Genomic DNA, 17,632 nt, shown 5'->3' on the forward strand with positions numbered 1-17,632 from the left:
CAAGGCAACAGAACCTAGAGGACATATTATTAAAGCTTAGATCCATTTATGTTGTTTTTATCTTATTATTTTCTTGAAGGATTTAGGTGAATGGCATCTTAGTTTGATTTTCTACTTAATCATTTCCAAGTGTCTCAGCGATTAGTTTTGCTATGCGTTTAAAATACTTTTGACTATTTACGATATATTACACACATTCTACCTTGATGGATGATATCTATCTTCAAGGTAATGACTAATTTCTCAGTAAATGTACTGTGGGCAGTTTTTTGCACCGTTTTGCCATTGATCAACTTATACGTAGGCGTAGACGGAGTGAAATATTTCCGGAATGACCGCTAAAGGATACAATTTTCCCAAATACCTTCATATGCCTACCGTATCATTGAATTATAGTTTGGCAACTTATCGTCATCAAAGGTCAACAAATTATTAATTAATAACTATATTTAAAATATTTCAAGCACGTCTTTATATTTGTAGAAAAGAGGTGTGTTTAATTCTGTACCTTAAAGGATAAGCCACGGGAGTCACACATTGAACAAAATAAATGTTCAGGAAACAAGATTTTTAAAACATGATAACATGATAACCAAATGAGATCATATCGGCGGATCAGGCGGCCTACGTGGTGTAGTAGTCAAGACGCTTGACTCACACACGAAAGGTTCCGGGTTCGATTCCCGGCGAGAACACAAAAATTAAAAATGTGATTTTTCTCAAGCCTGGGTGTTCTGTGATGTAATTTACCACTGTAATTGGGCCTTCTGGCCTGTTGTGGTGCTAAAAAAAAAAAAAAAACATATTTATATTCAGAATATGTAAACCTTGTAAATCTGTATCTTCGATAATTTGTTTATACAATTTATTAGTTTATATTAATTTGGAATTTGGATCAGTAGTCTGGTCACCAGATTACATAACTTAAATTAATTTAATTGAATATGGGCAAAAAATAAAATATTCGTATCCTAATATTTAAATGTAAACTAGGCAGTACCCTTCAGTCTTATGATCAGCGACTAGAATATTTTGATCTAGATAAATTGGAATTTAGGAGACAGATTTTAGACTTGATATATCTATATAAAATAATTCATTGTATTCTTGATTCTACATTTTGTTTAGAGAATGCACCCCCGAATGTCCCCAGTCGGCGATTGAGATCGTACACAACATTTTATCTTCCAACCTTCAATAATAATATAGCGCACTTTAATGCATTATCACGTATGTTAAGATTGTTTAATAATGTAGAAAGGAGTGCTGATATTGATATATTTAACGATATATGAAATAATTATAGGAAAACTGTAACGCAATTTATAAAGTAGTAACTTATGTTAATAATTTGTAATAACCTGTTAGTAATAATTTATTGTAATAACTTTTATAACAATCATAAAATTCAATTAATTATAAACTTTTTTTTTCTTTATTTGTGCATGCTGTGTTCACATATAATTGATGAACAGTATCTAAAATAACAATTTGTGATTATTATACCAATGTCATATGTATTGTTTGAGAACCAAAATAAATTAAATAAAAAACATATCAATCTATAAAGAACTTTCAATGTAAAATAATGCAACAATATTTTGAGTTTGTCCAATTTTTTGTAGACAAGGACTGGATTCAACTCCCTGGAGAGCTGTTAACATTAACATATTACAACAATAATGTTGATAAATCCACCTGGTCCATGAAGAAGTATAGAAATTAAAAAATAAAATTTTCAGGCGTTGCCTAGTGTGTAAGTGAAATAATTCAATTAGATGAATCTCACGCGCATAAATAAAGGTTTCAGCTCTTTAACTTCACAAACATCAACAGATGAAAGAATTGAAGGAATATAGATGCTAAAATATGGGCAGAATGGTGAATGTTACACAGTGTGTAAAGTGGCCACTTAAACCAGCCATTGACAGATCATAAGCCCTGTAGATGCCTAGACTTCTATATCACCTTCTCTTAAATGTTCTTCATCTCTGTTGTAATATGTTAATGTAAAATTATGCATTAAAATAAAATGGACTTCAGATTTTGATTTCAATTGAAAATGGTATTTTTATGACGAAAGTGGACTTGGATGTTTTATTCACGTATAAAAAAGCTTATTGCGATATCTTTTGTATTTTTAATTTCAAAACGACAAAAAGTGGACTACCCTGTTTTATCCTCTAAGTCAGCGCTGTCCAACTGGCGGCCAACGAACCTTTTTATGCTGCCGAGCGAGCTGTACATTATACAGCAAATATTTTCATCAAACATTTGTTAGAATTAGAAGAGAGCAAAACTTTGTTAGAATTGAACGTAGTTATGCAGAAAGCAGCCAGTCATAGAAAAGTGAAACTGAGATAAGAGAACGTTTATGAAAAGAGCAAATAATCAAATCTACACAACAGTTACAATGTTTTTTTACTTTGAAAAATAATAAATAATGCATACACTCGTTTTTCTTATACCACAAAAAATTCAATTAATATTTGACTATACATGTCCGATGAAAGAAAATAGAAAATTGTGTTCAGAATTACACATGATACATTAAAACATGAAAACATTTTATTATAATACTAAATATTCCAAATACTTAAAATCATTTCTATGTTCAGAAGTACGATTACATACATCTGCGAGTGTGCCTTCTCTGATATGAAATATAGAAACAGCTTGAAGGACTCCACGCTTGAAAATATAATTAGACCTTTTATTATTTTTTTATTTATCTTAATAGTAAAATTATTCATTTTTACAATTTAAAAAAAAATTCACTTGTGATATTTTTACTAAAACTAAAATCTCACCAAGCCACTTTCTGTAGCTTGCTGGTGAAGATTATATTTATACTAACTTAATAATATTATTTACATTAATAAAAACAATGAATAACAGATAAAAATTAACAGCCGGAAAGATCAGAAGAAACATGTTTATACAAATAATAATATATAAATTTATTTTTTAAATACAAGAAAATATATGAAAAATTAAAATATTTACACCTAAGCTACTATTCATATAAAAACTTTTGATCGAGTAGCCACTCTCTTATTTTGCTCTTGTTACAATGTGAGTTAAATTTAAGTTCTTTTGGTAATAAATTAAAAATTTTAGGTACTAAATATTTGAGAGTTCTATTTCCATACTTATTACATACTTTTGGTACTACCAAGCCATAATTAGACGTGAAGCGTGTATTATGGTTATGTTTGAGAGGAAACTTGAATGTATTACTATGAAATTGTTCCAAAATGATGCAAAGCCACAGTAGTCCTCGAACAGGCAGAGTTTTGATTGTTTTGTACAGGAGTTCATTATTATTTCTTTGTTCGTAAATCTCTGCAGGTACGATTCGCTTAACTATAGAGTACTGTAGACCCTGGATCGACTTGCCACAATGTTGAATTTAAAAAAAACATTGCCCGACAACTACGGTCACAATGATCCCATAAATTAACTTAATAGTACGTATAAGTATAATCTTTGTTTTGCAAATGTAATAAATTTATGATGACAAAAAGTTTATATTAAATACATTACCTCTAGCAATGTGTTACTTTTGTAAAATAACTATTGAACTGACATTACCACAATTTTTATTTATCTATCTCCTTTGGCTCCTGAAATGTTTGCTAAAGAAAAAATGGCCCGCGGCCTAAAAGAAGTTGGACAGCGCTGTGAAGAGATTTTATTTTCATGCGGAATAATAATTTATGTTCCTTCGATCTTTTGGTTAGGTGTGGTATTAAAAATATGACACAAAGTATATTGAACTGTTTCGATAACTAATAATATAGTTATAGATATATGACGTGATAGTACTCGTACGCAGCAGTAATTATTCAATAACTCTTCCCGTATGCTAATTAGTAATCAGGTACTTAATATTTACTTTCAACTCCAGCCTACCGTAGAGTAATTAGTAAGTAATGTTTATTCTGATTTCCGAGTGGGTTTTACGCTTTCATTCGTGGTTGAATTAATTCAGTGCATAAAACGCCCAAAACAAAATACAATATAGGTACATGTTACGTCAGTATAAAATTTAGAGGACAAAAAAACATAAAATAGGGCTTATGTCCCGTCGTTGGCTGGCAGTTTAAATGATTAATTTACACACTGTAACGTACGTTTGAACAAAACATTTTATTTACAGATAACTTTTCTCTATCGATTGAAATCAATTCATTTGGTTCAAAAGTTATGATGTTTTAGGAATTGCACTATACAAAATCTTGTTTTCTGAACATTTCGTTCAATGTGACTGCCGTGGTTTATACTTTAAGGTACATATACATTTGAAGCGCCAGTAATTTTAACAAGTCACAACAGGGATGGAGAACATTTTAGAGAAGGAATATGTAAATCTAGGCATTTACAGGGCTCTTCAGACTTACACATTCCCTTCTCTAAAATGTTCTCCATTCCTGTTGTAATTTGTCAATCTTAATGGTTCCCTGGGGGGTGAAATCCAGTCTTTTGTCTACAAACATATGGACGAAGTCTAAATATTGTAATTATTAATTTTATTTAAATTCGTATTTACGTGAATGTAGCAATGTTTATTTTTTAAAATTTAATGACAATTTTAAGTTGCTAGAATTTCATTCGTCCACGCACTTTGTAGCTGCAAGACGATTAGTAATCCAGCTTCAATAGGATGTTATCAACTATCAAATATCAGAATTCAGTAAATGGGGTCTAGAATTCCAACCATCCACGTGCTCAGTAGCTGCAAGACTAGTTGTAATCTTACTTCTATTATTATAAATTTGTTTATTATTTCGTTTTTTAAAATGTCACTTAAACTCGAAACTTCATTGTCAAATAAAATAAAATAGAAAATGTAAATAGGGGCTAGATTTCTTACTATCCATGCGCTCTGTTGCTGCAAGACGTGCTGTAATCTAGCTCCTTTATATCATAATTGTAATATATCATAATCGGAGACGAGGAACTAGAATACCAACCGTCCATGCGCTCTGTAGCTGCAAGACGTGGTGGGATATTTATTTATTGTATAGCGCCCTTGAGGTGATTTTCACAAAAATGGCGCTATATAAATTATCCCATCATACAAATTCAAATGAATAAAATTTTACAATACTTAATTTAAATTCATTTTTGATAATTTGTGTTGTTAATTTTATTTAAATATGTGTTTTATTAGTGTTCACATGTAATTGATGAAAAATAAGTAGTGTCATTTTTTATATAAATATTTCTGTGTGTTATTTATTATTTTGTAATGTAGCACATTTTTTCAATAACTTTGGTCAATTATCATATTGATATCATTCTTTGCATAAATATATTAAGAATAAATCAAAACTATTAAAATATTTTTCTGCTGAAACCTTTCAATAATACACATTTGTCTTTGCTTTCCATCGCTTTACAGTTTAATAATCTTTGATATATTTGGTGAGTTAGCGCGTGTACTTTTTGCTATTTGGGCGTATATTCCCAGCCATAACCATACAAAACTGGATTTCTGGCTAGACATTTTACACGCATTCTCGTTCCCAGCTCTCCGCGTACCACCGCGCGTAGCGAGATTTTTTATCAGTGTTGTTCAACGTATGGCGCAATGCCATGTAATATCCTCTCGCAAGAGTATTTTATAAAAAAATGTATGAATTTCGCAGGAAACTCAAAATATTATGAAACAGTTGTATAAAAAATGACGATATATATTTGTTTGTTCTTTCAAAAAAATTGCCATTGATGATGCCTGTGGGGAGAATGATTGGTCTGTTGAACAGCCTACCGAGAGAGGTGGATCTTTTCCATGCTGGGATTACCCGCTTTAGACTCTTCCTCTTTAACTATGTATCATAATGTGTATTACTGACTCATCCGTCTTTGTTTACTGCTGTTTTTATGGACTATACTTTGGACCTTAATAATATATTGTGTTTTTTGTGTGTTTTTTGCAATTACCTAATAATATCATTATGTACATTCTAATTGGCAGTAGCGCTGTATTGTACATTTAAATAAATAAATCAAATAAAATAAAAAAGTCATACTTATAGCATTTTAGCTTGGGTAATCCTGGAACCTCCCTAAAGAACTCGCAAATTTTTTTAACTTTCTGGCTCGGAAAATTTAAAAGGTGAAGAGAAAACACGTGGTGAATTAATTAAAATTGTGACTACATCTTGAAACATATTTGGAAAGAAAATTCATTAAAACAGAAGGCAACTTTAGAGTTTTACTTCAATTTATTTTTAAACAAAATGTTTATTTCATATTATGGAAACAGTTTCGTTATTAAGCTGAAACAATATGGTTAGGTACCTTCAGTAGTTATTTCTAATATGATTTATTAATAAATCACATCGTTTGTAAATAATAATATTAAATTTATTTTGTACGCCCCCATGAGGAATGTACAGAAGCATAGCTTCCTTTTTACATTAACTTTACATATACATGGCTATGATAGTTCCATGAATATAAATATTATGTTGAAATATCAAATTAATCATTTGAAACATACAGAATTTGTTTAAAAGTAGTCAAAGTAGCGGAGGGGCGATTACAATCGGAAGATTCGGAAGGACATACCTTCACCACGACGCTGACGATACAGTTGAAGATAAATTCTCGCGAGCGATTACAAAGATACACTATCGACCCTGTATCTTCGAGTTTTGAGGTAAGTACATTTGATAGGTATCGAGGGTGCATGTGATTTATGAACTAATAATTATTTACAATGACGGAAATATAAATAATTTGGAAATACTTTAAAACAGAGCCATTAGAATAGTCCTAAAGAAAAGAAGGTATAATAAAATAGAAAAAGGAGAGAAGATCTTAATTGGATAACAATAAAAAAGAGACTGATACAAGATATGCTTGTTTTTATATTAAAATTCTTAAACAATCAAATGCCCAAATACTTCATTAATAAGATAGTGCTAAATAGAAATTTCCATAATTATATTACTAGAAATAAGAATAGAATAAGGCTGCTATTAAAAAAAAAAACAGAATCAGAAGAAACAGAAGAAAAAGGTTTGAAAATGTATGAAGAGATGCCTGAATGTATGAAGAATAAAAAAAAGTTTGAATGAATTAAAAAATATATGTTATGTGTACTGTCAAATGATGTTAATAAATATGTAAGTAAAATAAGTGTAAATATTAATTTATATACTATGTATTGTAATATAAACTAACTTAAGAAATAAATTTTTAAAAAATAAAAAAATACGTGTGCTTAATAGATAAAGGTAATTATTTTAAAATAGATTAATGTAATTTTATTTAGACTTGTATAGATACAAATGACTTGTATGGTTGTGACTACCTAGGAATTTTCTGCGTTGAGTCAGAACTATTTGCAAAAATACTAGTAAGGGTTTTGGTGGTGTTTGTCTCAGTGCCAGCCCGAAGCTAATGAATTATGTGTATTTGTGTATTTCCACACAAACGAGACACTACGTAAACCGTAATAGAGCATTTTACGGCCACGTGCACAGCAAAAGTGCAGCGTATTGCATCATTTGTGCATTATTGAACAGCTATGGTAATATCCGGTGGAATAATAGCGGACACTGTGACCCACATTTCGTTTCTTGTTCCAATTATCATTTTGGCCCATACCTCGAGACTAGTACGTAAGTATAATACGAGTAGTCTGCATATAGTCATGTTCAAAAGATTGCATACGTCAAAACAAAAACAAAAATACTGGTTTTCGGATATGAAAGCACGATCCACGTGCCGTAGCGTAGTGGTTGCAGTGCTAGGTAAAAATGCGTGTATTGCTTTCTGTAAAATAATAGATTTAATTTTTGTACTAACATTTCTTGGTGGAAGTGCCTTTTAATTATTATTATATACGCCCAGAGGCCTTTTTAAAAATATATTTATTTAGTTTTTTCTTTGCATTTTTCAATATATATATATTTACATTATAATATTTCATAGTCCCTGGATTAGTGCCTGAAGCGTAAGACTGATCATCTTACCATCATGTAACAAATGCGTGTATTGCTTTCTGTAAAATAATAGATTGAACTTTTCTACTAACATTTCTTGGTGGAAGTGCATTTTAATTATTATTATATACGCCCAGAGGCCTTTTTGAAAATTTATTTATTTAGTTTTTTCTTTGCATTTTTCTATAATATATATATATTTACATTAGAATATTTCATAGTCCCTGGATTAGTGCCTGAAGCGTAAGACTGATCATCTTACCAACATGTAACAAATGCGTGTATTGCTTTCTGTAAAATAATAGATTGAACTTTTCTACTAACATTTCTTGGTGGAAGTGCATTTTAATTATTATTATATACGCCAAGAGGCCTTTTTAAAAATTTATTTACTATATTTTTTTCTTTGCATTTTACAATATATATATATTTACATTAGAATATTTTATAGTCCCTGGATTGGTGCCTGAAGCGTAAGACTGATCATCTTACCATCATGTAACAAATGCGTGTATTGCTTTCTGTAAAAATAATAGATTGAATTTTTCTACTAACATTTCTTGGTAGAAGTGCATTTTAATTATTATTATATACGCCCAGAGGCCTTTTAAAAAATATATTTATTATGTATTTTTAATTTGCATTTTACAATATACATGTATATTTACATTAGAATATTTTATAGTCCCTGGATTGGTGTTTGAAGCGTAAGACTGATCATCTTACCATCATGTAACAAAAATGATCAAGATACATTGCAATTGGTGTACCAATGCAGTACCTTGTCACCATTAGGTGCGGAAAGGGAATGACGATGTACATATGTATTTAGAACATTGTTAAATAAATAATATTAAAAATGCATACCAATTTTCTTTTTCCATAGATACTTAAATGTAGGTGCACCCATATCGATTAAAAGTGATGGGAAATTCTCAGAGGTTAGGAAACTTAGGAACGGACAAGATACTAGAGTAGTAAACATACGAGGTGTGTTCAGAAAATAAAGGGAACTTTTGAATTTTGCGGGTTTGGAGTCCGATAGTCATTTTTTTATATTATTTTGGTACACATGCCCCTGAAGTATGCTAAAATATTAAACTGTATTCATTGTTTACTTTGTCTGTGGCAGCCGCTTACGTTAGGCGTGTTTTTACGAGATCGGCTACTTTCGTCTGTTAAAAAAAATGGATCAAAGAATTTGTATCAAATTTTTTGTAAAACATGAAATAAAGTGTGAGAAATGTTAACAAATGTTTATGGCGAGTCTCTATGAGTAAAACAAGAGTTTGCGAGTGGTACAAGACGATGCAAAATTACCGAAACGTGTTATAACAGGTGACAAAACATGGGTTTACGGATATGGCGTCGAAACTAAGGCTCAATCGTCCCAGTGGAGGCATTTTGGATCGCCAAGACCAAAAAGGGCCCGAGAAGTGCGGTCGAACGTGAAGGTGATGCTCACTGAGTTATTTAATTTATTTGACACTTTATATACATAAACAATATGTATACATATAAGGGCGGGCATATTGCCTTAGGGCAATTTCTTCCTGCCTACCCAAACCGTTCAGATTGAGAAAATTATAAATACATGGACATATTGAATCTTACAATTTTATACAAAAATTAAAAACAAAGATTAACAAAATAGACATATATAAAAAAAAAATTAACACTATACTATGAAGAGAGGAGAGGGGATGGGAAGGAAAGAAGAAGGATAAAGGAACAATTTAAATATTAAGATAGTGACATTTCAATCTTGACTTAAATGTAAATAAATAAGGGGCGTCTCTAACATTAGTGGGTAGATTATTCCACAATCGAGCGGCTACTACTGTGAAAGAGGAGGCAAGAAAATTAGAGCGATGACAGGGTATTTCTATTTCAGACATTTTTTTTTTTTAAGGAATAACCCGCAAAGCCTCTATTTTGAGGCTTGTCAGCAGGTGGGATAGAGGGGATATGGAAGGAGGTACTGAAAAATACACCACAACACCCAGACCAATTGAGAAAAAAATCTTTCTTGGATTTTTTTCTTGCAACTGGCGGGAATCGAACCCGCGACGCCAGTTTCACAGATAGCCGTCTAACCAACTGCGCCACGGCGCCTGTCTCTCGTTACTAGAACGAAGAGATAGTCCGTGTTGTGAAAGAGGTTGGATGAGCTCTCTCACATAAACAGGCGAAGTGGGATTATTCGATTTTAATGGCATAGTGCATCATGAATTCTTGCCACGAGGTCAAACGATTAATAAAGAGTACTAACTACAAGTTCAACGACGTGTTCGTGAAGCAATCCGAAAAAAACGCCCGGATTTGTGGCAAAACAATTCATGGCTTTTGCGCCATGATAATGCACCTGCGATCACTTTTTTTTATATATTTTTTTTTATTATTTAAATCTTAAAATAGGGCACACATATCATACATATTGTTATGTGTGTTCTAATAATAACATTACAAATATATTTAATTTATAAATTGTTTATCACATATGTCTTGACCATTATTTTAAATTTTGATATGTTTTTTTCTTCATAAATATTTTTTTTCATTTCGTAATACTTTTTAATTGCTTTAAATAAAATTGAATTTTGTGACTTTGCCTTTTTCCTAAATGGAAGTCTAATTTTGTTCTTTTCTCTAGTATTGTGATTGTGTTCATGCTGGTTCCGATCAATTTTTTTCCAAAATTCTGTTTTTTTATTAGAGTTTATAATTTTATGAACAAATATCATTGTATTGTAAAATATTCTTTGTTTATATGTTAATAATTTCATTTCATTTACCATCGACTTTACCCTCGTATATCTGTTTTTTTTCAAAATGATTCTAAAGGCTTTATTTTGTAATACAGTTAGTTTATCTATGTTTTCTTTGTTTGATAAAAATAAAATGCTACTACAGTAGTTAACGTGTGGTTCAATAATTGCTTTGTAAATAGTTTTGCAGGAGTCCTTATCAATAAATCTTCTGATCCTTCCCAAAATTGATATTTTTTTTGCAATCTTATTTATTACCATCTTAGCGTTTTGGTGAAATGTAAGTTTTGAATCCAACATTACACCTAAATATTTAATTTCAGTGACTTCATTAAGTTTTTCATTTTCTATTACAATTGATGGTGTAATTTCTATTCTTTTGTTTCCTATATTCATATATTTAGTTTTGTTAACATTTAATTTTAATTTATTAATTTTTAGCCACAGTGATACACTATTAAGATCATGATTTAGTCTGTCCATAATTGTTTTATAATTTTCTCCCGATATATATATTAAGGCATCGTCTGCAAAGAGTCTTATTTTTGAATATTTTAATGTTTCGACAATATCATTTATGTATATAATAAACAAAACCGGTCCGAGAACCGATCCTTGTGGTACTCCCAATGAAATTTTGAGGGGCTCGGAAATTTCATCATTCACCTTCGTTATTTGGTATCTATCGCCAAGGTACTCTTCAAACCATTTTATAGTTTTTCCTTTTATTCCTATTTTTTTCAATTTTTTAATAATTATTTCTCGGTCTATTGTTTCGAAGGCTCTTTTAAAATCCAAGAAAACTGCAATTACGAACATGTTCTTATCGGTTTCCTCTTTCCAATCTTCTAAAACCAAGTTAATAGCCATTTCACAAGATTGATTGGTTCGAAATCCACATTGTTCTTTGCATAATACTTCCCATTGTTCCAAAAAATTAACTAACTCATTCTTTACAATATATTCCAATAATTGTTCATATTTTGGAAGGGTGTTTATGGGCCTGTATTCTTCACACTTCACTGAATTTTTTATTTTTGCTATTGGAATGACACATGATGTTTTCCATGATTTCGGGAAGACTCCATGCAATAACGATTCATTTATAATATCCAATAAGTAATTTCCTATGATGGGTAGAGTCTTTTCCAATAATTTAATTGTAATTCCATCTGGACTAGGTTTTGATTTAATTGTTTTAATTATTGCGTAAAGATCTTTTTGTGTTAATTTTTTGAATGTTAATTTGGTTTCCTGTTCTTCATTGCTAGTTCGTGAATTTTTGGCTAAAAACAATACTGTTACGATGCCCAGCCTCCATATTCGCCAGACATGGCTCGTGTGACTTTTTCCTATTTCCAAAAATAAAGATAACCTTAAAGGTCCGTCGTTTTACAAGTGTAGATGACATTAAAAGCGCATCGCTGAAAGATCTACAGGCTATCCCAAAGATCGAGTTTAAGTAGTGTTTCGAGGATTGGAAGTAGCGCTGGCACAAGTACATAATATCTAATAGGGACTGGTTTTTGAAGGCGACAACATTAATTAGACGAATAAATAAATAAAAATCCAAAAAACATAAATTTCCGTTATTTTCTGAACACACCTCGTACATACCCACGCTTGCAATTTATTATTTTATACGAACTCGACTAAGCCCTAATACGGAGTAGTTGAAAGGGCCCAAATTAGGTGATATTAGGTGGGATGCGTGACATGGAATAATAATGCCCATGACATGGACGCCAATTACTTTAATATAAAATGCATTACGAGTGTTGTCTTCTTTTAAATAGATATACTAAAGTAGGTGCTTAATAGTGACGTAATTCGAATAACACGTATCTACGTATATTAAACGTATGAAAAAAGCTAGTGACTGTACATAAATTATAAGGCTCGGTACTCTTTAACGGTTCCATTTGAATTGCCTGTGTGAACGAATCCGCTTGAATTTGAACATAACGATTGGACGAACTAATTGTCCATGCCCGAATAGACAAAGTAACCCTAACTTTAACCACCTAGTGGACCAATTTGTACTTTTGATGTGAACCGTCTGTATGAGAGGACGAAAAACGAACAAAATAAAAGCGTTCGAAGGGACGAACATTCCGAATGAAAATTGATCGGACGGACAGATGACCCAAATTTAAACTGCCTAAATTGATAAATTACAAAAAAAAAACAAACTTCATTTTTGTATAACTGTGACGTTTTACACAAATTCATAATTATCTATTTTTAGGCCTTAAGTACAAATATGCAAGACATTTATTCCGGTATTATTATCAAGGTTGTGATTATTTTCAATAAGATGATTAGCGAATTCCGAAACGTTATTTTTACCTAAACACCTTACGTGTTCTCTCGTAGAAGCTAGGGCATGAGTTGCACTTTAAATAATAAATTCCAAATTGTTTTAGTTTATCTATTATTTCTTAAAATTTTATTTGAGAGGGTTAAAAGCAAAACCACCACTGTCCGTGATCACTGTTTTTGGGAAGGCCAACAAAATCGGCAGCAAAAATACTATTTCTTTTCAATGTGCAACTTGTGCGTGGTACAAAAGGTAGCGAAAAGATAATTCGTTTAAGTTGAATGTGCACATTGAACGTAAAATAAAGTCATTTGGCTACTGGTTTTGTTCTTCTCAAAAACCGTGGCGGTTTTACCCCTTCATTTATACTGTTATTAGAGTAGAACGAGGGTTTAATATTAGCGGGACATGAATGAGAAATATTATTAGCTAGCGAATTATCAGCTTATAAAATTCTTCTCCAATCATATAGTATTTTAGTTTTATTTTAAAAATAGAATCCATTTGATGAATTAATAGACGTTATTTAAAGCATTAAATATCAAATAAAATCATTCATACGTTAACTGCCAGAATGGCTTGAATTCAAACTGCTTGAATGAACGAATATCACATATATAAACTGCCTGAATGGACGAATTGCCCAAATTCAAACTGATTTAATGGACGAAAAGCACTAATTCGAACTATCTAGATGGACGAATAGTTCCAATTCAAACTTTCCGAATGCACGAATAGCCCAAATTCAAACTGCCTGAATGGTCTAAACTCAAATAGCTTAAATTGACGCTCAATCCGAAATCAAACAACCTAAAAAAATTAGCAAATGAGGGATGAAATGGTTCTTTCTTGTTTTTGCCGATGCGATACCGATTTTATCATACGATTTAATAAATGCATTTTATTTATTTTTCAAATAGAAGAATGGTACTAACTTCCCGCTGAGCACCAGCGACAGGCTGTCCACCTTGGTGACCTTCTCCATGGCGTACACCTCCTGCCCCTTCAGGCGGCGGATGGAGCGCATGCACGCCAGCACGCGCCGGAACTGCGCGCGCGACACGCGCAGCGGCCGGAACAGCGCCTGATACACCTGGAAAAACAATCATCATTGAAATAAATTTCAGCAGGTACTAAAATATATTTTTCACTTTAATGCATGTATTGTACTATCAGCGCTATGATTTTCGTAATTTTAAAATTACTCCGTCCATGACGTCGATAATACGATACATAAAAACTTTTTTTTAATGTTGGCTAAGTTTGATAGTCTATTGATATATTTTTTTAAACCAATGAACATTGATGCGGTGCTGTGTTAGGTTTTTTGTAATAAATTCTGGGCTTTACTTGTAAACCTGGTAAAAAAAATACGCCTAGACATAGTGGCAAAATAAGGGTAGGAAATACCATTTTTATTCTATCACTTTCTTTGTGTATTTTAAAAAATATATTTTTTTAAATTAAATGGCTAATATGTAACAAGGCTTTATATTGATAATTATTTTATGTTAACAGTCATCTATTTATTTTTTTGGAAATAAATTTTGTGTAAAAAGTACGTATGCTTTTAGTTCTTAATAATGTTTATATTACTTTTTAAATTTAAATAATTTCTCTAACTTTTTTCATTGTAAAAGAAAAATAAGAAACCAGCTGACAAGCCGGTTTCGCGGTTAAGTGGGTTTTGTTATTTTTCCTTTTATATTTTGTGTAACAAAAAAAACATTTATTTAACGTGACAACAATACATAAAGATATAAAAAAGAACAAGGATGATATTCCCATCCTTATTCTACCACTATGTGTCTAGGCGTAACTTTATACCAGGTTTATAGGCCCTATTGGTTTTGTACCATCATAGCAATGCACGGTGGTCCCGCCGTAGGTCACAGCCTTCCAATAGTCATGTCCAAATTATGATGTGTCACTGCTGGTAATTGGTGACTAAAAGCCAAATTTACTGATAGTATAAAAACAACTTAGGATTTCTAAATGGTTCATCTGTATTTTAGCATCGAAAGTGAGTTCATCCAAGGAAATGCTAAAAGAAAAAATGGTAAAAGAACGCGCGAACCACTTCACAACGAGGCGTACTTATGTTTTTTTATTCAGGATTTTTACCCGAGAGCAGCCATCGAGTCGAAAGCACCCGTCCAGGGTTCTGGCTACCTAAAGTAGAAATTTATCTTCATCTCTGTTAAAATGTTTCAAAAGTAATTGTAATTTAATAAAAGCACGAATAACGAGAAGCAGTATGCTTCATACGAGGGTAAGTATGGGATACGAATAAATTCGTAATAACGTTTCGATCGGTGAGGCTGATTTGATTAGATGAAAATGCAGATACGAAGCGCGTGCTGATTGGTAGACGAAATTAATTTAGCGATTTGATGGATTGGAATTCTAAATTAATTTATATCATGGTTACTATGTCTACAGAGGTATCTGTTACGCGTTCGTCGGAGAGCGCGGAAAACTTATTAATTGATTGTATCAATAGGGCCTTCTCATTTTCTCATCAGGATTAGAATACCATGAATCAATACCGCGGTAGTGTTACGGACTCGAGGTTCGAACCCCGCTGTACCATTTCTTGTTTCCCATTTTATGACACGGTTATTTACGACTAAAAATGAGGAAATTCAGCCCTACAAAATTAGATACAATAAATGTTTTCTAGCGCGCGTTAAAAATTGGAGCTTCAAATTGTACGGCAAAGTTTCCTAAAAATGTACGAAAAAAAAATATTTCGATAAAATCCAACTACTTTGAACGACGTCACTAGTTTATATGAAGCAACCAATGAGAAGAGATTTATGTAAGATTTTCGGTTTGCTTGCCGTTAATGGACCAATGGACAGAACCGATCGAAAATAAGCGGAAGAGAACCTCTGACATCACACGCGGAGTTATTTCAGAAACACAAAACTTTAAAAAATCAATGTACTGATAATACGATATATGAAAATTAAAAACGAAAATTGGCTTAGTCTATTAATTGATTTTTTGAAAACCATCAAACTTCCTCATTGCAACATTATAATAATCATTATTTGTCGCTTCAAATATGTTATGTTGGCTCGAGTATTAACGCTCATTGCCTGAAGATGGAGAATTGGCTTTATTTGTTTTAGGAGAATCGGTAGATTTTACAGCAAGATTGGATTGGATTGGATACATCTTTGATGGTGGATGGGAGATGATTCCACAGTCGAGCGGCATGGATACTATATGAGTTAGAGAAGAAAAAGGAATTGTGTATGGGTATTAAGAGAGTGCTTTGAGAATCAGGACGAATTGGTAAACCATGAACTGATAAGCGTTGAAATTTTTCACGGAGGTATACAGGAGCGTTAGGACTATGAAGTACGTCGAACAGAAGTGAAAGGGAGTGATGGTCTCTCCGCTGTCTAATTTTCCCTTGCCATTTCAGTTGCCTACGATAATCAGAAATGTGGTCATATTTCCTAAGACCAAAAATATACCTTATGCGTGTATTCTGAAGTCGAGAAAGTTTATCGAGATGCTCACAGCTTAAATCGGGAATCAGGTAATAATAGGTATTTTCCCCATAATTTGATTCAATTGAAGTAATATTTATAACAAAAGCACCTTAAATAGGGCGCAATATCCCGTAAGCGTCCCACTAATCTCCCACTTAGAATGCTGCTAAGCTAAGCCCATTTTCAATGCCTGTAGTGCTCGCAACATATTTATAATAGTAAATAGGTACAGCATCCACTTTACGCCGTTGCCCGCCCTCATTAGAGCTTTACTTACTAAGATAAGCACTATTATTGTGTGCCGAGGGGAGGTTCCCGGTTCCTAGTTCTTAGGGTCTGGGCTAATGATGGGAATAATCGAGATATTTAGATAATCGAAATACAAGCATTCGAGATATGCAAATAATCGAATTAAAAAATCGAATCAATCGATTTTTTTTCCGTGGAAAAAAAAAAAAAAAAAAAAAAAACAACAACAACATAACATGGTAATTGTTGGGTGGGGGAATAAAAATAGATATAAAACATGTCAAAAATTTGAACAATAAATTGTAAATTTCTTGAAAATGTATCTAACAAAATCAACCAATAATATAGCGTTGTGATAGTTATATGTCAGCCTCGTGGTGTAATGGTCAGCGCATTTGCCTACCATGCAAGAGGTCTTTAACTGGTATCTGAAGCGTAAGACTAATCATCTGACCTTCATGTAACACAACATGATCAAAATACGCTGCGATTGGTTTACCAATACAATGCCCTATGCACCATTATGTGTGGAAAGGGAATGATGATGACGATGATAGTTATCCTATTTCCGGGAAACAAACTAACAGACGTGAACTTAATACGTCACACGCAGAGTAATTTCATATCTCGGTTGTCTCGGAAAACCATTTCGAATGAATTCACTCGAGATATCTCGATTATTTTTCCGATTAGTACGAGTGAACTCGATTAGTTGTAAGCATTTCGAAATGTCTCGATCTTTTTAATAATCGAATATTTCGATTATTTTAATTCGATTCTTCCCACCATAAGTCTGGGCTCTGCCGTCTACACGCCTACCCAGCCGGT

At 32.2% G+C, this 17,632-nt stretch overlaps 1 protein-coding gene across 3 annotated transcripts in view; it reads right to left on the reverse strand.

Moving 5' to 3' along the window:
• Window positions 1-17,632, reverse strand: part of LOC148275834 (popeye domain-containing protein 1-like) — a 130,483-nt gene that overhangs the window by 48,639 nt on the left and 64,212 nt on the right. For all 3 annotated transcript variants that reach the window (XM_088235150.1, XM_088235149.1, XM_088235147.1), the window contains exon 2: window positions 13,985-14,142. In XM_088235150.1, coding sequence (XP_088091276.1) covers window positions 13,985-14,142 — 158 coding nt within the window. The remainder of the gene's footprint in view (window positions 1-13,984; window positions 14,143-17,632) is intronic.

This window comes from Micrasema longulum, unplaced genomic scaffold (genome assembly GCF_059751315.1).
Source record: "Micrasema longulum isolate JH-2025_06_02 unplaced genomic scaffold, ASM5975131v1 h1tg001338l, whole genome shotgun sequence".
NCBI classification, from domain to species: domain Eukaryota; kingdom Metazoa; phylum Arthropoda; class Insecta; order Trichoptera; family Brachycentridae; genus Micrasema; species Micrasema longulum.